This window comes from Dioszegia hungarica (genome assembly GCF_025882075.1).
Source record: "Dioszegia hungarica strain PDD-24b-2 chromosome Unknown MKK02contig_23, whole genome shotgun sequence".
Taxonomy (NCBI): domain Eukaryota; kingdom Fungi; phylum Basidiomycota; class Tremellomycetes; order Tremellales; family Bulleribasidiaceae; genus Dioszegia; species Dioszegia hungarica.
The window spans coordinates 46,785-67,408 of NW_026515777.1; the positions used below are offsets into that span (position 1 = coordinate 46,785).

The 20,624-nt window shown below is 57.2% G+C and overlaps 8 protein-coding genes across 8 annotated transcripts; 3 read left to right on the forward strand and 5 right to left on the reverse strand.

Annotated features, from left to right (window-relative positions):
* Nucleotides 1-76: 76 nt before the first annotated feature.
* MKK02DRAFT_40265 (uncharacterized protein) lies at nt 77-1,201 on the reverse strand (the record flags this gene model as incomplete). The annotated part of the gene is made up of 6 exons (XM_053091026.1): nt 77-259; nt 305-425; nt 484-557; nt 607-724; nt 779-979; nt 1,029-1,201. The coding sequence occupies 6 exons, from the start codon at nt 1,199-1,201 to the stop codon at nt 77-79; spliced, it is 870 nt and encodes a 289-aa protein (XP_052942880.1).
* Nucleotides 1,202-1,552: 351 nt separating this feature from the next.
* MKK02DRAFT_19594 (P-loop containing nucleoside triphosphate hydrolase protein) lies at nt 1,553-4,187 on the reverse strand (the record flags this gene model as incomplete). The annotated part of the gene is made up of 7 exons (XM_053086117.1): nt 1,553-1,775; nt 1,894-2,008; nt 2,208-2,542; nt 2,820-3,017; nt 3,096-3,186; nt 3,370-4,012; nt 4,071-4,187. 7 exons carry the CDS (start codon nt 4,185-4,187, stop codon nt 1,553-1,555), a joined length of 1,722 nt encoding a protein of 573 aa, XP_052942881.1.
* Nucleotides 4,188-5,193: 1,006 nt separating this feature from the next.
* Nucleotides 5,194-7,752, forward strand: MKK02DRAFT_40267 (general substrate transporter; the record flags this gene model as incomplete). Its single annotated transcript, XM_053091027.1, has 11 exons — nt 5,194-5,535; nt 5,627-5,730; nt 5,775-5,871; nt 5,915-5,978; nt 6,021-6,434; nt 6,477-6,581; nt 6,778-6,927; nt 6,979-7,021; nt 7,161-7,297; nt 7,364-7,428; nt 7,618-7,752. 11 exons carry the CDS (start codon nt 5,194-5,196, stop codon nt 7,750-7,752), a joined length of 1,656 nt encoding a protein of 551 aa, XP_052942882.1.
* A 1,089-nt stretch (nt 7,753-8,841) lies between these two features.
* On the forward strand, nt 8,842-10,944 carry MKK02DRAFT_40268 (general substrate transporter; the record flags this gene model as incomplete). The annotated part of the gene is made up of 10 exons (XM_053091028.1): nt 8,842-9,177; nt 9,229-9,332; nt 9,380-9,540; nt 9,599-9,633; nt 9,677-10,055; nt 10,098-10,202; nt 10,246-10,395; nt 10,442-10,621; nt 10,702-10,766; nt 10,816-10,944. 10 exons carry the CDS (start codon nt 8,842-8,844, stop codon nt 10,942-10,944), a joined length of 1,644 nt encoding a protein of 547 aa, XP_052942883.1.
* Nucleotides 10,945-11,558: 614 nt separating this feature from the next.
* Nucleotides 11,559-12,618, reverse strand: MKK02DRAFT_19580 (glycolipid 2-alpha-mannosyltransferase-domain-containing protein; the record flags this gene model as incomplete). Its single annotated transcript, XM_053086113.1, has 4 exons — nt 11,559-11,743; nt 11,789-12,139; nt 12,172-12,246; nt 12,279-12,618. Coding segments are annotated over 4 exons (951 nt in total), but the record flags the coding sequence as incomplete, so codon positions are not given.
* An 827-nt stretch (nt 12,619-13,445) lies between these two features.
* Nucleotides 13,446-14,385, forward strand: MKK02DRAFT_40270 (NAD binding Rossmann fold oxidoreductase; the record flags this gene model as incomplete). The annotated part of the gene is made up of 6 exons (XM_053091029.1): nt 13,446-13,456; nt 13,487-13,763; nt 13,794-13,842; nt 13,873-14,101; nt 14,133-14,240; nt 14,271-14,385. 6 exons carry the CDS (start codon nt 13,446-13,448, stop codon nt 14,383-14,385), a joined length of 789 nt encoding a protein of 262 aa, XP_052942885.1.
* Nucleotides 14,386-14,527: 142 nt separating this feature from the next.
* MKK02DRAFT_40271 (uncharacterized protein) lies at nt 14,528-17,068 on the reverse strand (the record flags this gene model as incomplete). The annotated part of the gene is made up of 12 exons (XM_053091030.1): nt 14,528-14,554; nt 14,586-14,825; nt 14,856-14,979; nt 15,008-15,300; nt 15,332-15,488; nt 15,519-15,798; nt 15,829-15,898; nt 15,928-16,122; nt 16,154-16,309; nt 16,340-16,885; nt 16,917-16,953; nt 16,995-17,068. 12 exons carry the CDS (start codon nt 17,066-17,068, stop codon nt 14,528-14,530), a joined length of 2,199 nt encoding a protein of 732 aa, XP_052942886.1.
* A 359-nt stretch (nt 17,069-17,427) lies between these two features.
* Nucleotides 17,428-20,543, reverse strand: MKK02DRAFT_40272 (glycoside hydrolase; the record flags this gene model as incomplete). Its single annotated transcript, XM_053091031.1, has 13 exons — nt 17,428-17,538; nt 17,580-18,140; nt 18,173-18,244; nt 18,275-18,368; nt 18,400-18,653; nt 18,737-18,918; nt 18,998-19,129; nt 19,175-19,280; nt 19,326-19,532; nt 19,566-19,852; nt 19,894-20,140; nt 20,173-20,294; nt 20,336-20,543. 13 exons carry the CDS (start codon nt 20,541-20,543, stop codon nt 17,428-17,430), a joined length of 2,583 nt encoding a protein of 860 aa, XP_052942887.1.
* Nucleotides 20,544-20,624: the final 81 nt, after the last annotated feature.

Genomic DNA, 20,624 nt, shown 5'->3' on the forward strand with positions numbered 1-20,624 from the left:
CCAGTATTTGGATAATTAGTGGCACGATACGGTAGCACGCAAAGAAAGTGCATAGGTATACTGGACCGTGTGATCACTACGGGGAAGATGTAGTGGACATGATCGCAGCCCGGAACGTCGAGCGCAAAGTCTCCGCGTCGGCCATGGAGGCTGCCCCGCTTGGATGGAACTTGAGGGTGTGCTCTCGCAGAGCCACCGCAGACGCTGTAGTCGCGGAAAGAACGGCAGCATCGCGATGCGCGGGTATTGCTACGTCTTGCTAGAAACATCAGCGGCATTTTCGACAACGAGAAAAGTGGCTCACCTTTACCGCATCGCACCACTCGGCAAACAGATTCCAGCGGCCCAGCAGCTCGCCGTACGTGTCAATGGCGAAGTTGAAGCACTCGAGATAGCTGCTTCCGACGAGGTCCATGCCGTGCTCACTAGTCATGTCAGTCTCCGTTTCCAGACACAAAGGCCGGGGCAAGGGAATCAACCTACAGCTGCCGAAGCATTGCTCGAAGCTGAATCGTCTTGATGACAGCCGTACTTCTGTTATGAGCCTTGCCTCGATTCTACGTGTTAGTTCCGAGCTTAAAGCCTTTTCAAAGCAATCAGACTCACAGCTAGCTCTTGATAGCTTTCCCAGCGACAGGCCATGCTGAGAGCTGGAAGACCTTTGGCGCTCTCCATCCGCTCCATGGTGATGATGATAAGAGCTATGTCGTCTGGAATCTCATCCCTGCAGTAGTCAGTAATTATGTACAGTATCTGCCTCAAGATTGACTGAACTCACGGGACGAACGCGCCACCATCATCATTCTTGGGTATGAGGAATTCCACCTTGAATTCGTGCATTTCATATTTCTGGGCTACCTGGCCATCTGCTGTATAGACATTGACGCCTGTGATGCTCGGAGGGGCCAGCGGCCCGTACATCGCTGAAGCCGCGAAGGTCGGCTTCGTCAGATCCGGCCTGTGGTTCTCGTCATAGGGACTGTGCTTGTCAGCCGATGTATCTCAATACTGGGGTGGGCCAGGCTTACGGTGGAACGTAGCCCTCCTTTGCGAGCCTCGTTGCCACAGTGGTGATCCAGCTCGGCCTCTCCTTCTTTTTGAACAGATCCTTCAAGATGTCTGGTCGCTCCGTGTTCAAGATCGGCGCGGCGGTCTTGTCGTCGCTCACGTCGGGCAGCTGGCACTTGGCAAATGTCGCCATTATGAGGGCGAGGTTGAGTGATGTATAAAGTAGAAGGGGAGATGGAAATTTCGCCTCACTACCGCCGAAATCTGAGTACTCAAGTGTGGCGCTAAAAGGGGGTGAGCGCACACAGGTGGCTGACGGGCGAAACTCAATGTCCCCTGCACCCGGAGCCAGATCAGCCCGCGTTTCAGCTTGTTTCAGAAGTCAGCTGTGGTCACTATACGCAAGCACGTCAACTTTGTTGCTGACCTATCCTCCGAGACTCAGTGAGCAGTCAGCCCGGTTCCGATAAGTATATGCATCACCCAACCAGAAGATACTCTTGCTCAGCCCTTCCCCTCGACCCACACCGCCCCAGCTACCTCCCTAATCCTCATCCTCCCCACCCCCCTTCCGTCTCTTACTTCCCCTTACCATCTCCCCCTTCCTCCTCCTTTCCTCCCTAGCCAGATCCCTCCCTCCCCCTCCGACAACTTTCCGCTTCACCGGCGCCTTGGCGAGGTGCCGCTTGAGGTTCTTGTTGGGCGCGGGGAGGTCGAGCATGTATTGCGGGACGGGGCAGCCGGAGGATACGAGGACGTTGGCGATTCTGGAGGGTCAGCTTGAGCGTGACGACGGAATGGAGGTGAGAGGGGGCATAATAGGTGAAGATGTGAATTTGATGAGAGTAGGTGTAAGTGTGATAGGACAAGAGACGAGAGACTTACGTCCGGAGATGCGGCGCATCTTCATTACTGAAGAACGTGATTGCCTTGCCTGCTCGTCCGGCTCGGCCTGTGCGACCTATCCGGTGGATGTAGCTCTGCACCGTCTGTGGAAAGTCTAGCGAATCAGCTTTGACCCCTCGACTTCTTCCCCAAGCAGGCGAGCGCCGTGATCCATGATCTTCCCTTTCCCGACCGATTCGCCCCCCACTCCGTCCTCAGGATATACAGCGGTACCCCTCCCGTCCCCCGCCACCCCTTCGAGTCCCTCACCTCCTCTCCTTTGCCCGACACTCCAAACCTTCGAGCTGGCTCACCATAATTTACAACCACCTTGACCCCCCCGAAATCCATCCCCCTCGCCATAACCTCCGTCACGACCAACACCCAAACCCCGCCCTCCCTGAACCCCTTCACGACCTCATCCCTCTCCTTATTGCTTTTCCCACCATGTACGACCCCCACCCTTACGCCATCCATCTCGGTCTGTAATTGCGCGTACAGGTCGTCTGCGCGCTGGATAGACTGGACAAAGATGAGCGAGGGGTAAGGGAGGGAGCCGGAGCTCAGGAGGTTGCGGAGCGCGAGGAGTTTGCCGGATTCTGTAGCTGTGAAGAGGAGGGATTGGGCGACGGTGGATACGGCCGAGTCCCTGTGGGGTCAGCTGGAGGTCACGCTGGGTTGATGTATCCATCTGCACGCTGATGAAGATGTCCCAGGTTGATCCAGCAGAGCTAGCAGGGGCAGCTCTCGTGTCTGGTACTGGCTCCCTAGAAACCCCTAAGCCCCTGCTCATCACTTGCCGGACCGGCTCCATCCACATCCGTCCGATTTTCACTTGGCCCACTCGTCATTTCCCATGTTCCGCTTGACCTCCATCATCTGCCTTGATCTCTAATCTGCTCACTCCAAGTCAAAAGCCAACTCACTTGATCCCAACCACGACCCGCACTCCCCCATCTTTCATCCACCCCCGCGCAACCGCCTCCTGGCTCGCCGGAATTGTAGCCGAAAGCAACACCTTTTGGATCTTGGGCGACAAGCAGGCAGAAACGATCGGTTGGACTTGAGGGAGAAAGTCGGGCGAGAGGAGGCGGTCGGCTTCGTCCATGACTAGATGTAGCGTTCTGGTCATCAGCTCATGTTCGAAATTGGGTCGTCGTTCTGACAGGAAGCAGGAAGGTCAATGGCGGATTGGGACTTACTTGGCCAGGGAGAGTTGTTGGTTCTGGACAAGGTGATGCAGCCTTTCTGGGGTGGCGATGAGGATATCCAGTCCGAGTGATCCGGCCCTCCCTTCGCCAGCGTTTCCGGTCCGCGACGCCTTCTCTTCCCCATCCTCACTTCCGCCCTCAGCACTGTCCTCGTCTGATTCTTCCCCATCTTCCTCTGCGTCGTCCTCGACCGCCGCCTTGCCCGCCTCCTTCTTCCCCCCTTGGCCCACCCCGCCCACCCACTTGCCCCCCGGACTGCTCTCACAAACCGCCTTCTCTGTCGCTTTACTAAGCGCCATGACCCTCCACGCCCTTCCCGCCGTCACAGCCTTCACGACCCCCAGAATCTGTTGTCCCAAATCATGCGTCGGAACAAGTATCACCGCTCTCACCCCCTCTCCCTTCCCCCTGATCCTCGCTGGCTCCCCCAGGGACACCAGCACCGGCAAGACATACGCCAGCGTCTTGCCGCTTCCCGTGGGCGCCACGCACATGACGTCTTTCCCATCTAGGACGCACCCGCCCACGCTCGCTTGGACGCCCCAGAGGCTTTTGATGCCCGCCTGGTCTAGGGCGCGGAGGAGGGGTTTGCCGCTTGCCTGAGGCAGTGGGTGATTGGGATGAGACAGGAGGGAGGGAAGGTTGGCGTGCAGGGATGCGGGGAGGGGGGAGGGGCCGGAGAGCGTTATTTTTTGGGTTGGCGGTGCGGGGGCAGGGGTCGATGAGGATGAGGATTTCGAGTCGGAGTTCGAGTCTGAGTCTTCGGCGATAGGTTCCGGACGGATCGGGCGAGAGGATGAGGGATCAGAGAACACGTTGAGACCCGCCGGGAGTGGGCCTTGGGTGCCTGATCTACCGGCCGACGATGAGGTGCGGCGCTTCTTGCTCGGCTTGGAAGTTTCGGTTGGCTAAGGGATAAGCTATGTCTACTCCATCTTAGACATCGATGAATACGCGATAACTTACCTTGGTGAATAGTTCATGATCATGCTTGAAACGGGTCTTGTCAAAGCGTGCTCCGCCAGCAGTGAGGAGGTTGAAGGCAGACCCGGCCGAGCTCTTTCCTCGAGCAGTGGTGGACATTACGGCTAGTCTTGAAGGTTCACCGCTTTGTTAGGTCTGCTTCTGAGCTCCTGATGAGTACAAGTAAGCGTCGTATAGGGGGGTATAATATCGTATGAGAGGTGAGATATATAGGCAGGAGAAGAGAGAGGGGGTCACAGGGTGGAGGTAGGCAGAAAACTTTGCTGTGGGCGGAGTTGTCTCTCAACTCCGGGCAGTGTGGCTGCTTGTACCTGACCTGATGCCCTGGAGTCTAGCAAGTGCATGCATGTGCATCCCGCAGACCTTGACAGAGGGCAATTACACAGCTGTTGTATGGCAGCATGCTCCACAAGCTATCCTTCACCTCAGTCACAATGGCGGAAGACGAGCGCCGGGCGAGATTCTGCATATTCGCCACCGAGATCAATCGCGCCTGCACAGCTGCAGATGTCTCCAGCTCGCTGCGCTCTCATCCCCTCCGAGGCTCTAAGAGATACTTTAGCCTGTGACGGGGCTCCTCCCCAGAGTCGAGGGCACTGTTTGAACGCACCAGCGGTAACGGCCGTGGAGTATATATGGACGGCGGTAGCCTCGTATCTGGCGGTCCGAGGCTCACGATGACCGCCATCTCCAGACCCCTTGCGAAGCACCTTCCCCACTCTGTAACTCCCGGGTTTGCTACCCCTTATCTCGGGCTTGGAGCTTCGGAGTGGGGGACATCGAACAAGAGGGGCAGCATGGGAGGCAAAAGGTGGAGGCATTTCGGCGCCGGAAGTCGCCGACGCTAGTCTTGGCCGCTCCTTATCACCTGTTCTCCGCTCTTCCTTCAATCCATATCCTCCGATATCTATATGACATACAGCCCACATGGGTGGACAAGGCACCAGAGAGCGGTGGAGCGGCGCCGATAAGGCTGATATGGTTGAGCCGGTCCCCACTCCGTCCCCCACTCTCCGTTTTGCCCCTCACGACCTATATCTTTTCCCCCCTCTCCCTATCTCTTCCTACTTACTACCTCTTATCCCCGTACTCACCGACACGCAAGATGTCCCAGATCACGCGCCACCACTCGGCCTCCTCTTTCCAACTCGACAAGGAGAAGGAGGAAACCGAAATCTCTCAACATGTCGCCCTCGAAGACATGCACCTCGTTCACATGTCTATGGAGGAAAGGACCGCCGCCTTCGCCCTCGCCCGTGAGCTCGATCCCGGACCGCCTGTCTTCAGCTGGCGATACCTCAACTTCTTTATGAGTATCGTGGTCGTCCTCGTCTGCTCCTGCGATAGCGGTTTCGACTCGACCATCATGTCGAGCGTCAACTCGATGACTCAGTTCCAGGACTACTTTGGGTTGATCTCTGCTTCGACTGGGACAGGTATACTCTTCGTGAGCTCTTCGCTCTCTGTCTGGTTCTGCGAGAAGGCTGGCGTTCAAGGATGAGGCGCTTATGATACATGAGCGCATAGCTGACCAGCAGGGTGTCTATACTGTCGGCTCGGTCTGCTCATTCTTCCCCAACATCATCCTCCCTGATCTTTTGGGAAGGAGGGTCTGTATGATAATTGGGAATTCGCTGCTCATGTAAGCTCTATCAACATCACCCCTTGAGCTCCGCTGACCCCCAGGACCGGCGCCATTATCTCTGCCAACGCCAAAGACATGCCGATGCTGCTGGGCGGACGATGGTTGACTGGATTCGGGTGTACCATGGGCGTCCTCAGTGTAAGTCATCCTCTCTCGTCGTGGAACCTAGCTGACGACACAGAGCAAGCTGTACATGGCCGAGATCACCCCCGCCACCTCCCGAGGCCGATACATGGGTTTCTTAAGTACATCTTTGCCCCTCCTCTCCCTACCCCGCTGACACCCAGATTCCTTCTTCTTTGTCGGCCAAATCGCCGCCACGGCAGCTGCCATCCCTCTCGGCCGGCTCACCTCGGAATGGTCCTGGCGCACCTGCCTCTACCTCCAGTGCGGCCCCGCCGTCGTCAACATCCTCGGTGTCCCCTGGATTGCTGAATCCCCTCGATGGCTCTACGCCCGTGGTCACGCCGAACGCGCACGCGCCATTCTCGCCAAGTACCACTCTCGGACTGGGGACGTCAACTCCCCAGTCATCAAGCTCGAGATGCAGGAGATTGAGGCGGCCATCTCGCTCGAAGGGGGTGATAGGCAGTTTTGGAACTTTAAAAAGGTGTTTGGGACACGGGCGGATAGGTACAGGTTTGGTCTGTGCCTGATGATCTCGGTATGGGGTCAGCTCGCGGGGAACTCGCTCATCACTTGTGAGTATTGGTCTTGAGGATGAGGATAGGGCTGATGGACAGACTTCCTCCCGGTCTTGCTTGGTCTTGCTGGTATTGAGAATCGGGACACTCAGAGACAGCTCAACCTCGTCAACTCGGTCACGTCCATGTGTGGCGCTATCGCTGGTGAGTCTCACCCTCTCTTCTTTCTTCACCCGTCTTTGCCAATACCGTTCCTACCCATCCTCCTTCCCCTCTCTGCTCCCTGCTCTCCGCTTTCATCATCCTACCCTCTGCCCTTCCTTCTTTTCTCTTCCCCCTCATCATCCCTCTTGTCGCTGTTCCCTCCGCTCTACCGTACGAGACCACGGCTGAACCCCAGGCTCGTCCGCAGTAGACCACATCGGCCGCCGCAAACTCCTTCTCTCCGCCATCACCGGCGCCTGCTGCGGCATGTTTCTAGTCGGCGCACTCAACAGTCCGGCCGGTGTCCAGTCGAAAACGAGGGCTGACGCGGGTATCAGTTTCATCTGTGAGTGCTGCTCTTTGTCTGCTTTTGTCAGGGGAAGAGGCTGACGATCAGTCTTGTTTGGCGTCTTTTACTCGTTCGGTATGACCCCGCTCCAGTAAGTACATGCTGCGGCCTTGCTTTTCTCTTCCTTCACGCTCCTGTCACTCCCCTCCCCTTTGATCGCCACCGCACCCGCCAGCTCTTGCTCCTCACTCGTGTACCATCTGCGTCCATGACCATAGCTGACGGTACAGGGGCCTCTACCCCTCCGAAGTCCTCTCGTTCGAGAATCGAGCCAAGGGTCTTTCACTTCAAGCTTGGTTCACCAACGCTATCGCCTGCATCAACACCTTTGCCATTCCGCCGGCGTTGGGCAAGTTGGGCTACATCGGTATGCTCTATTTCCCTCCACCCCTTACCTCCCCACCGTTCGACCATGAGCCATGCTGATCGTCAGTGTACTTCATGTTCGGCGCGTGGAACTTGATCGGTATTGCGGTCATCTATACATTTGCTGTTGAAGTGAGTCTCACTCTTCCCTCCCTTGCTCTCCCCTCCGCTATCACCTATATGCGCCCATCTCCAGTCTCCGTCCCCCACTCAAATGACCTCTTCTCCATCTTCGTGTCTCCCTTCCCTTCCTTCCTACCCGCCGTCCCTCTGCCCACTCGCCCTCACTCTCCCCACTGCACGAGCCAAGCTAATCTTCAGACTAAACAACTCTCCCTCGAAGAGATGTCCGAGGTCTTTGACGCCCCTCGACCCAAGCTGCGCAGCTTTGAGCTCGCCGCTGTAGCTCGTGAGCGGGTCAAGAAGGAGAAGGAGCTACTTCGCGCGAGGGAGTAGGGTGTTGGGCGTCCGCGGCGGTTTCGGTAGATGTCAAGATGGCATTGAGCGAGCTAGGTTTCGGAGGGGTCCAATCTGGTACGAGTTCGAGTTGCTTGTAGGGTCCGTGTAGTATGCAATGACCTAGATGGGTACTGAAAACTGAGAAGCGAGCTCAAGCGCCACAGCGTGAGTCCGAAGCGGCCATTCACAGCTGGTCCGGACGTCTGATTTGGGGAGGGCTGACATTGCTGTGAGTACTGTACGAGTTGGACAGAAGGTCAGACCCAAGCGCCCGCCGCAGTCAGCTGTGCAGCGGATCGAAGCCCACTCTCTGCGCAACGCGGAAAAGGAGACGGCTGTATGTGACGGTCTTCGTGCTGCTGTCGGAGAAGACATCTGCTGGCTCCTGGCTTGCTGGAAGACTTCAGCCAAAGACAGAGCGCCAGTGGTGAGAGCATGAACACACAGTTGTCATTGCCGCCGACCGGAGTCCGAGCGGCGAGCGCATCGCGTCGGGTATTGCATTAGCCTTCTTCCGCATCGGCTCCTCCGCTGTCATCCGCTTGATAGCGCGTCGAGGCGCGTCCGTCGCAGGACGCCCGGCGCCGAGGCCCGATTGAAGTGGGGGACAGCCGGGCCCGGAGGTCCCTTTTGGGAATTCTCGGATAAATATCAAGCCATGGTCAGCGGGCAGCATGAGAGGCGGATAAATTGCGCTGATATAGAGTTTGAATCATGAGCGGCTGGGGCTGGCTGGGAGAGGAGAAGAACGGCAAACAGCGGCGTCCTTAGCAAATGATATTCAGCGCAATGGCGATCGGGGCAAGGGGCAAGAGCTGTTCGGAGAAATAGTCAATGGACTAGCCTTGGCGAATTACTACTTTGGGCAAGAAGAACACGGTTACCCCGCTTGGCCCCGGAGGGGACTCCGGACCGCGGTCCCCGATGCCCCGCACTGTCACCTGTCCCCCCTCTTGCTCACTCATCTATATATCCAGCAGCCCATCATGCCTCTCTTCCGCTCCTACTCATCTTCGCCACCAGTGCTCCATCAAGCAAGGCGTACTTACTGCATACTCATACCTCTTTCGACACACGCGATTCGCCATGTCGGCCATTCGGTCCAATTCCTACACCCACGAGGAGAAGGAGAAGGATGAGCACCATGAGGGGGGTGAGCCCACCTCGCTGGAGAACGTCCATTTCGCCCATATGAGCGCAGAGGAGAGGACAGCCGCCTTCCAGCTGGCGCGCTCCATCGACCCGGGACCGGCTACCTTCTCCATGCGGTACCTCACCTTCTTCCTCTCCTGCTTCGTCGCCATTGTCTGCTCCTGCGACACTGGCTTCGACACCACCATCATGTCCTCCGTCAACTCCATGACCCAGTTCCAGACCTACTTTGGCTTGGTCTCTGCAAGTACAGGCACAGGTATTCTATTTGTGCGTTGTATCTCGAGGATTGAGGGGTTTTGAGTGGCGCTGACTGGTCAGGGTATCTACACCGTCGGTGGGGTTTGTGCTTTCTTCCCCAACATCTATCTCCCGGACAAAATCGGCAGGCGTTACTCGATGTTCTACGGCAATGGATTGCTCATGTACGTCGTGTTTTGATGCTTGGAAGTCGCCAGAAACTGACAGACAGTATCGGTGCCCTTATTTCCGCCAATGCCAAGTCGTACGAGATGCTCCTCGGCGGTCGGTGGTTGACCGGGTTTGGCTGCTCTACCGCTGCGCTTGCTGCTAAGCTCTGGCTCAGTGAGATCGCTCCGGCCTCGTCCCGCGGTCGATACATGGGTGTCCTCAGTGAGTTCTCCCTTCCCCCCTCTTTTTCCTCCCTTTCGTTCCTCAAGCTGATCGGCAGACTCCTTCTACTACGTCGGCCAGATCCTCGCCACTGTGAGTAGCCATGATCTCTACATAAATCTATGCTGACCTCCAGGGTGTCGCCATTCCCCTTGGCCGAGTCGATACCGAGTACTCATGGCGCACTTGCCTATACCTCCAGCTTGGTCCCGCAGTCATCAACTGCGCCTTTGTTCTCTTCATCAAGGAGTCTCCTCGTTGGCTCTACGCTCGTGGCCACCGTGACCGCGCCGTCGACATCCTCGCCAAGTACCACTCCGCCACCGGTGATATCGAATCCCCCGTCGTCAAGCTCGAGATCCAGGAGATTGAGGCCGCCATCTCGCTCGAGGGTGGTGACCGTCAGTTCTGGAACTTCAAGAAGGTCTTCGACTCCCCCTCCAACCGCTACCGATTCGGTCTCTGCGCCATGATCTCGTGCTGGGGTCAGCTCGCTGGTAACGGTCTCATCACTTGTAAGTTTGCGCGCCAATAAGGTGGACTTGGCTGATGCCCAGACTTCCTTCCCGTCCTTCTCGGTCTCGCTGGTATCACCAACCGTGACACCCAGCGTCAGCTCAACTTGGTCAACTCAATCACCTCCATGTGCGGTGCTCTCACCGGTAAGTCTCTCTCTTTCTGCTTGGGTATTGGGCTGACCTCCAGGTTCCGCTGTCGTTGACCACGTCGGGCGCCGCAAGCTCCTCCTCACCGGTCTTACCTGCGCTTGCGTCGGCATGTTTATTGTCGGCTCCCTCCTCTCCCCCGCTGGCGAGCAGTCAAAGACGAGAGCGGACGCTGGTATTTCGTTCATATGTAAGTCCTCCCTATTCTTATCTCCTAGGTACTAGCTGACCCTCAGTCCTCTTCATGGTCTTCTTCTCCTTCGGTATGACTCCCCTTCAGGGTCTCTACCCCGCTGAGGTCCTCACTTTCGAGAACCGTGCCAAGGGTCTTTCGCTCCAGGCATGGGTCACCAGCGCTGTCTCGTGCATCAACACCTTCGGTCTTCCCCCAGCCCTCGGCTCCCTCGGTTACATTGGTGAGTCTTGTCTTCTTTCCCCATCCTCACCACTCCTTACCTCGCCCCCATTTGCTGCTCTGAGCCCAGCTGATCATCAGTGTACTTTATCTTTGGTGCTTGGGATATCGTCGGTGTGGCCACCGTGTACACCTTTGCCGTCGAGGTCAGTCCTGCTTCCTCATTAACACTAGACCCATGCTGATACTTCTCAGACCAAGCAGCTCTCCCTTGAAGAGATGTCCGAAGTCTTCGAGGCACCCAACCCCAAGAAGCGCTCGTTCGAGCTCGCCGCTGCGGCGCGGGCAAGGGTCAAGAAGGAGAAGGAGCTCGGCCGGGCCTAGGCTTGTCTTGTGTAGCGGAAAGGTGTGGTGGATAGAGGGGAGGGTTGAAGGATGTCGGCTAGGTATTGTACTGAGAAGTAAACAGATATTTGGTTATTGTATCGAGGTATCAAGGACGGGATGTATTGGGTCATCTTGCAGTATCAATAAAAGCTGGTGCCCTCCGCGTTCCAAAGGCTATTGGGTATGAAGGCTCGGCCTGAGTCAGCAGCTCTCGTTTGGGTCATCTTGCAGTTTCAATAAAAGCTGGTGCTCTCAGGGCCATTGGCTCGGCCTGAGTCAGCAGCTCCCGTTTGGGTCATCTTGCAGTTTCCATAAAAGCTGGTGCTCTCCGCCTTTCAAGGGCCATTGGCTCGGCCTGAGTCAGCAGCTCTTGTATTGGGTCATCTTGCAGTATCAACAAAAGCTGGTGCTCTCCGCCTTGCAAAGGCCCTCGGGTCTGGTGGCTCGACCTGAGTCAGCAGCTCTTGAACCATCTCGGCGATGTAACCATCAGATCCTTCAGTACGTTGAAATACCCAAGGAAATGCATCATACCAATAGACGAAACGACAACGCTGCCTCGCCGAGCAGCTTCAAACGTGTGACCGAGACTAACACCCCGGGAATGGGTTCTAAGGATGGTCAGCTGCGACTGGAGACGGTGGGTAATAGAGGAGTCCTGTCAAACTCACATCTTCGGTCGGCAACGCCACCTGGTACATCGGGTGCTGATGGTGATACTTAAAGTCGCAGTACTGGACCACCGTCCCTGGCTCAAAGAACATCAAGGTCGTGGCTCGACGCAACCCCGCATCTCCTATGCAGAGTCAGCACGATCCACCTCCGTAAGAGAGAAACTCACCCCATCGATGCTTGTAAAACCCCTCCTCATGCTTCAACAGATCCAGCAAAAAGTCGGCCACCTCTGGTTTCCTAAAGCTCGCCAGATGCGCAATCTCCCAGTTGTTGTACCACGTAGGTATATCCTTGTCTTCCTTCATGACCGGAAAGCGACCCGCTCGGAGCTTGTCGGCGAGATCCAATTTGGGATGACGGTTGGTATAGTCCAACAGGTACGCGGGGAGTTTGCGGACGGCGAAATCGGGATCACCGCCGGCTTTGCGGAACGCATAGCGGATTCCGTGTCGGACCGCGCGACGGAACGGGTCTTCAATCATCGGTGTGATGATGTAGGAATCAGAGTCCATTCGCACTGCTATCAGCTACCGTCTCTGCAGAACTCACTGTAGTAGTCGTAGTTTCGTATTTGGGGGTGCCAAAAGATGGACACGGCAAAGAAGCGACACATCGAGTGATAGCCTGGCATCAGCTAGACCAGATTCCAGACGTACCAGGCCAATTGCCTCCGAAAAACATTGGCTCCAGCGCATCCTTGCCCTTCTTGGCGATCCCCACCGGGACGTCCATATTGATGTACACAAACACCAGCATCGACTCCATAACCCTCAGCTTACGCGCCACACCCGCTTCCGCCGTCTCGAGTGCCGCTGCACGGGCCAATAGCCGATCCCGGAACTCGTGCTGGATGGAATCCGAGCTGAGATCCCCAGAGTGCATCATCAGCATCGAGTACGGCTGGGCCATGGGCATGTTCCGAGCGATAGATTCCAGCGATACGGCCGTTTCAGCGAGTTTTTGCCGACGCGTCAGCCAGGCTATGGCAGCGGTGTATTTGGGGACGGTTGTGGAGGTGGCATTGAGGAGGTGACCGGGCTCCGTGTCGTATTCTGGGGCGAGGAAGGGTATACCTGGCGTCAGCGGGTCCTGGCGTGTACTCACTGTTTGCTTCTAGATGAGCCGCCGTAAAGTTGAACTCTGCATTCGTCTCCTTCTTCCACGTCAATGCGGTGAGGTCCCTTTTTGACAGGTGGTCCGCGTCGAGGACGGCACGAGGATGTGAAACGCGACTTTGATAGGCGGATTCTAGAGAGGCCCGCCGGTAGAAAATAATCCAGACAACGAGTGCTGTCAGCGCGGTGACTATTAGCCTCTGCCTGTAGCGCATGACGGCGGCCCTATTGAGCTGTAGCAAGGACTGATAAGATAAGATATAGAGACTTTTACAAGGAAATCATCTCTGCGGGACGGGTCAAGCTGTTTGCGGGTGCACCCGTGGGAAAGCAGAGAGGCACGTGACTGATTTCGTGCAGCGAGAGGGGCCGGCTACAGCCCCCATAGCCACGCTTTCTGTCTCTGAGCGGATAGCATACCACTGCATTTGCCATGGCCGAAGACTCTGAGGCTCGAGAGCGGCCCGCTCAGCATGGTTTGACCACTACTTTTCTCCTCGGTAGAGGATCGCTGAGCCTCGCTGAGCCATAAAATACCGCTTTGGGTGATAATCGGCGAGTTTACGTTACGTTTCAGGATGCGTTTCAGATAATGGGTATCTTATCAAGGTTGTGTGTCGCGCCCGGGACCGTGCGTGTCGGTGTGGTCAAGCTGATGCTAGCGGGGCGATGTTGGAGGCACGCCCAGGAGTGGACGCTGTGATGATCATGAACGCCAAGTAGGTCCATATCGATCAAGCTGATGATAGCGAGTACCACGTCATCCATGCTGTTCAGTGCCTCCGCGCGGGCCGACACGTCTTCATCGAGAAATCAATGGCGTGGAATCTCGCAGGCGCTGACGAGGTCATTGCGGCGGAGCGCGCGTCGGGCAAGACTGTCTTTGTGGGCTATATGCGACGATACGCGACTGCCTTCCTGCGTGTCATGGAGATGGTTCAGGCCCTTCCGCCCAAGGGGATAGCTTTTGGTGAGTTGAGGCGAGATGGGGCTGGTACACTCCGTGTGCGAGACATGATTGGCTCCGTGGGTTCGGGACAGGCAGCGCTGATGCAGAATGCGCTGTTTACTGATCAAGGCGGATGGTTCCCTGAGCGCTTCACCGGTGAGTCTGGGCTGGACTGAGCTGATGAAGACTTTCCGGTCGACGCGAACGCCGAGCGACAGCGGCTGTCGATGCAGCAGTATAAGGAGGCGCTGGGGGCCAAGGCGGACGAGCCCGGCTCGCAGCGGACATGGATACTACTGAATCTGTTGGCGTCGCATGACCTCTCGGCGATGCGCGAGCTGCTTGGAATGCCAGAGAAAGTCCTGCACGCTTGGAAGAGTCCCAGTTGGCCATTCATGACTGTCACCTTTCAATAGTATATTCGGCTATGGCTGGGCTAATGACAGTGAAGGATTTGTAGCGCACTACGAAGTCGGGATTGATAATGTCCGGGTGTTTGACGCGCACATCGAGGTGTACGCAAGAGACAAGCGGATTAAGCTTACATACGATACGTGAGTGTGCGCTCTGCCAAGCTGATTCAGTCCGTACATCAAAGGCCTCCCGGTCACCGCCACCATTCTCAGCAGCAGGGAGAATGGGGACCACTCAGAGGAGATCATACGACCCACGTACGAGGACGCCTACACGCTCGAGTAGAAGGCGTGGTATGCGGGCCTGGAGGGGATTGCTGATGTCAAGACGACCGCAGAGGACGGTGAGTATGTCAGTGAATTAGCTGATGGTAGCCAAGCTAGATCTGGAAATCATGATGATGATCATGGAGGCTCTATAGATGCATCTAACGAAATGGGAATCCCCCTTGAGCCTGAGATCAGCATTGTCGACCGCACACTCACCTCGCCCGGCGCCATCTGGAGCCAAAAATCCTGCAAATCCAGCGCATCCCCATTCTCCTCCAACCAGTCAAAGTTGAGCTCTTGAGACGGTCCAGCCGGAGCAGCAGGCATCTGAGGTAGCTGAGGGATGTTCCGCTTGGGGAGGACAGGCGAGTTGTACTGGAACGACACGTCATGCGCTGGCGGTGGGGCATCGGGAAAGTTCCAGATGGGCGGAGAGCCAGCGCGTACGGTTGTCGTCTGCATTAGCTCTATTAAGCTTAGGCTCACCTCCATCCCGGACAGCTTCTTGCGGAGATCCTCCAGCTGGCGTGCGTATCTGACGGCAGGATTGTTCTCGTCGTGCGAAGCGGTAGCCAGGCAGCCGCAGAGCGAGTCGATAAGCTCAAGGGATCTATCAGCTTCGCTCTATTCAAACTCACTCGGCCTGGTCTTCCCTCAGCATCGCCCCCGAGTAGATTGCCTTGAGAAGCACGATCGCCGCGTAGGTGAACCAGAGGAGGTACCGGTTTGGCAGGAACGACAATGTCCCTCGAGGGGACAGGCTATGCACGCAGATCTGTAGGAGCTTCCGAGCGGCAGTGCACGACTGAAAGATGTAGCGCGCGTCCGGACTCGCCGCTGCGCCGTGAGGGAAGAGGTTGGGTGGAAGAGCGATACCGGTGTGGTCCCGTTCTGTCTCGGCTCGTTTGGTCGCTCGCTCCACATGCGCTTGCTACTATCAGCCAAGTCTTACTCAGACTTACGAAAGCAAAGGCGGTGATGTAGAGCTCGGTGTAGTAGAACATTGCCCAGAGCGTATCGGTCAGCGGAAAGATCGTCCACTTCTTGTCGCCCCAAAGTCGCTTGAAGCTATCGAGCGACCGAGCTAGCTCGTCCAGATACTTAAAGTACTCGCCGTGCCTATATCAGCCATGTCAAATGCTCACTTACATGACGATGCTCTTGGTCCGCGCTGCATTCGGGTACAAGCAGCTCTGCGCATTGGTCATCATCTGCGTGAGCTCCACATAGGCTTGAACCAGCGCGGCAAGCTCTTCCTGCGGTTCGACACCTTCGCTGGCCGGCTCGCATAGAAGAGGAAAGTTACGCGCGCCGGCAGGAGGGCCGGTCTGGTTCGTACTGGAGAAGCCCTCAAAGCAGATCGATGGACCGCGTGACCAAAACGCCATACCGAGGCGGAGCGAGATGTGCCGGTCAAAGATGTAGCAGTCTATGTCAGCTCAGCTTAGAGGTAACTTACATGTCCAGGTTTGACGAGCACGCTCGAGCTCCTTGGTCCGCTCAGTCTCGCCGACGATTTCAAACGCGATCTGATCAGCAAAGTCGCTGGAGAGCTCACCTTTTCCAGACCGAGACCATAGGCACACCGGATCGCCGCTCCGATGAGCATCCACGCTTGGCGATTCTCCGAGCCGTGCACTTCCTCCACGTCCCGCGATGGCTCCCTGGGGAGGTTTTCCGAGAGCAGCAGTAACCCCTCGACGAGCCCGATTGTAGGCTGACCGCCAAGAAGCAGAACGTCCGACAACCACCCCTATGATCAGCTAGGCCGTATGCCTACTCACTCTGAAAAGAGCCCATGACTTGTCATGCACCTCGCTCATCCCCTTGTCATTCCTACTCGCAATGATGATAATCGCAGCAAGCAGGTCTCGCTCGTCGTCTGCAAACGTAGCAAGCTGCTGCGGCGTTCGAGGAATGTCCGCCACAGGAACCATAGGCTACATCAGCTCCGCCATGCCAATACTCACATAGTAGTGATGATGACACCCAAAGAAGATCTCCGAAAGCTGCACGACCTGCTCCGTCGTCACAATCCCCGCTTTGACCAACTCAAACTCTTCCAGCTTTGCCGCATCGCCAGATCGGCGCCTTCGCTTCCCCTTGACTTTCCGCCCCAGCGCTAAAATCTCCATCGCATCTGCCTCGTTCGCCAAGTCAGCCGCAACGAGGTTGCTGGGGTGTTCTCCGCCGCTCCCGAGTGGTGGACCGAGGGAAGGCCGGCGAGGGAACGCCTGCATTGGTTCTTGCGGTAGCATAGGCGCCGAGCTCCAGAGATCGAATGTGGGATTATGGGATACGCCGCTACTGCTCGGACGGGGCGCGATGGGGAGGTAGGTGGGAAAGTCGGCGGCTGGAGCCCAGCTTGGACCGGCGGTAGCAGCACCAGGCGTTGCTTCGGACTTTCGGCGGAGGTTCTTGCCGTTCCCACCGCGTCGAGAAGGGGCAAAGAGGCATTCCCGAGATTCGCGTTTGCATCGAGAGCAGGGTGGATGGGAGGGAGCGTCGACATCGCCCTACAGTCAGCTCGACTAGAAGGCGTCATACCAAGTCGCATTTGGCTTTCCGGCTTCGGCAGTGGAGGCTGCGCGTCAGCTGGGGCCTATAGGCCAGCAGAAAACTCACCAGGCGCGATAGAGCCGCTTCGTCTGGCCGCCTGCGACTGGCCTGTCCTCATAGTAGTCGGTATTATTGTCCATGCTGAGCTTGGTACCGCAAGATTAATTAGGTTCAAGGTAAATAATGTTGGCAGTGGCGGACTTCGAGCGACGATCTTGCACCGGTTGTCGGCCCGGCGGTTCGGGTATGGGCGCTCCTCCGCTGCTGCTAGCTGCGGTGGTCGGTATGTCGACGCCCATGATGCTGGTAACGCCCATATGGGAAGGAGCTCGGGTATAGCGCCGAAAGCCAAGCGGGATGAATCAGAGTGACGTTATGACGCGGATCTACATCCGAACTGCTTGACCCGACGGCCGAAGATGTTCCGCTTGTATGGCCAGAGTGATACTGCGAGCGAAGCCGAGCAGAGTATGTAGCATTGATATCACGACAGCGGCCCCTATTTCCCCACTACGCGCGGCGCCTCCCACCCCAGCGACGCATAGGTGACCTGCTTCCCCTTGAGCCCCTTGACCGCCACCTTGTACTCTTCCCCTGGGTATAGATCGATCTACCCATCAGCTCAACCCTCACAGAAAGCCAAAGACCTACCGAGTTGTCCCCCCATACAACGTGATCATTCTCTCCCATCACGTCCAGCCAGAGCGCCTTGGCCGGCTTCTTGCAGCTGACCACCACGCACCCCTCGCCCACCTCCACCTTGACGCCCGGATCAGGGAGATCCAGAAACTTGAGCGGCTGCGGCCAGTCATCGTACCTGACCTTCTGGTCCCCGACCTCGAGCGTCGCGTGGAGTATGAGCGTCCCAGTCGGCGCCGAGGTGTCAAATACCTTGTCGGCCGGGGGCGGAGGGAGCTCGCCCGTCCAGATCTCGGTAGACTTGTTTCCCCCGAGAGTGACTTGTCGAGTGACGATGGTGGTTCCCCAGCCAGTCATGAGGTCGAGGGCCTTGAGAGTGAAGACTGCGGTAGTTTCCGGACCGCCATTGGACGCCCAGACCTGGGCGGTAGCGCGGGTCGACTGGAACGCGCCGTATTCGTAGTACTGCCGGGGCCGGTCATTCTCTCGGTTCTTCTCGACGATCCGGAGGACGCCAAGACTGACGGGCGCGAGAGCAGCAGTGACGGCAAAGTAGGCGGGTTTGGGCCGGTACTATCATCAGCTCAGCCTGCACTTGGACTTACAAAAGAGTCGACCAGAGCCCAGCTGGTGACGGGCCAGCAGTCGTTGATCTGCCAAACGAGAACACCGCCGCACTACATCAGCTCATCCTTGGGAGTACTCACGTATTCCTTCTCCTCGCCTTTCCACTCTCGGCGCCAAGTGCGGTACGCCCCACCTACCCCTTCAGCCTGCATGAGCTGGTTCCGGAAGAGGTACCTGACATCAGCCCCGTCGCGGCCTGACCTACTCGGTGAGATCCCCAGTCATCCTAAAGTTCTCGTTCATCAGCCCCGCGAACCGCCGCTCAAAGCTTCCGGCCTTGTTGTGCTGCTGCATGAGCTTGGACTGAGGATGGGCTTGAGTGGTATCGCCGTCGAGCCAGTAGTCGACGGTCCGGCGGTCAGGGAGACCGGGGAGGCCAAACTCGGAGACAAAGCGCCCGCCGAGGCGGTCCCAGTCGTGATAGCCGTGTTCCTTGCCGGACCAAACGTCCCATTGGTGCTGATGATCAGCTTGGAAGCAGTGACAACATGAGCGGAGTCGTGAGGGGAAGGGAAAGCAAGGAGATAAGGAGGCTGACTTACTACGTCACCCACAGTCGGATCCGCCGTATCCCACCCCTTACCCCCATAAGGCGATCCAGGCCAGTACGGGATCTTGGGATCGACCAGCTCGCTGATGATATCCGGGAGCATCTTCTCGTAGATGACCCGCGCCGGGAGAGGGTCGCCGCCTTGCTTCATGTCCCACTGCATGATTTGTTGGTCTGGTCATCAGCTGAGTAGCAAATAACAAGGTGGATGGCAGGAGGACCAGAGTATGCTGAGCTGGATATGGGTACTTACAGTCTTCGTTGTTCCCGCAGAGAAGGACCAAGGATGGGTGGTGCCGCAGTCTGGCGACATTGTCCCTCGCCTCGGCCTCGACCGATGCCAAGAACTCGGGGAAGACGGGGTAGACACCGCAGGCGAACATGACTGCCGGTCAGCGCAGCCATTTCCCGCACCCAAGTAGTGACTCACAATCCTGCCACACGAGCAGCCCCATCTCATCGCACATCTCGTAGAAGAACGACGGCTCGTACACCCCTCCGCCCCACACCCTGATCATATTCTGACCCCCGTCCACCTGCTCGTCAGCTCCGACTACCCTCGCGCAGGACAGAGGACATACCATGATCTGAAGCCAACGCCTATACTTGGCCTCCGTCCCGGTCGACAGTACCATATCGATCGGGATCCAATTGCTGCCGCCGATAAAGACTGGCCGATTATTTATCCGAAAAAAGAACGAGGTGCCCTCCTGCCCCTTGAGAGGGGTCTGAACGAGCTCCGCCCGCCTGAATCCGATCTTGCGCGTGAGCGTATCGACGACCGTACCCTGGCGTCAGCACGTCCATCATAGGGAACTTACGGAAGAGTACAGCTCCACTTTGACCTCGTACAAGGTCTGCTTGCCCTCGTTGACCGGCCACCATAGCTCCGCTTTGAGGTCCCATTCCGCCTTGCCTTGGATACGCTCGTCCTTGAGTACTAGACCGTCAGGGCTGGTAACGGTGACGTTGATCTGGCCGGAACCCTCGACGTCGACCTGAACCGCAAGAGACGTCCTGAGCTCGGCATCGACCCGCGCCGAGGTATTGACGGACGAGATGCCCGAGGTAAAGAGGTGGAGGTGGACGGGTCGGTCAATGCCCATGCCTGCGAGTCAGCACGATCTACGTGGAGCGCGAGGAATTCACACCAGAGCTCGGGTCCCCAGTCCCACCGGGCATGATACTGCGCCTTCCTGATCCCGATCCGAGCGCGATCACCGAGGTTGCACGATCCGCCTTTGAAAGGGCCATGCTCTGCTGCCGTCGCGAGTGCCACGTCGAGAGGAGGCGAGATGACCACCAAGAGCTCATTCTCGGCCTTGAGCGTGGAGATGTCGATGAATGTCCGCCAGCTTCGAAAGTGGTTGTCGGATTTGAGGACTTCTTGGCCGTTCTGCCATCAGCTCAGTCAAAAGAAGGACGTACGAGGTAGACCGTAGCAAAGGTGTCGATACTGTCAAAAACGAGCTCGGCTTGCTGATGCTTCCCCAGATCCTTCGGGTCGAGGTTGATTTGAGCGCGGAAAGACCAAGACAGCCTTCCGACCCCTGCTTGTCAGCTCAATTCCTGCAGCAGACTAGCCGCTTACATTGGATATCATGCTCCGCCTTGCCCTTGTTCCAATCAGGAATAGTACCCGCAGCTCGTAGCTCGTCATGTATCTCCGTGGGGAAACTATTGCACGCCGTCCAGTCCGGCGAGATCTCTGGATGGGCAGAGAGTATGGGCGCGTTGGTCTCGATGTTGGGCGTGGGGCCGTACTCCCAGCCCGAAGGTGCCAGCTTGATTAGCGACATGGTAGTGAGGTGTGTGTGAGGTGGATGAGAGATCACGACAAGACAGCTACTCAGATGGTCTGGGCTTGGGTTCTGGACTCG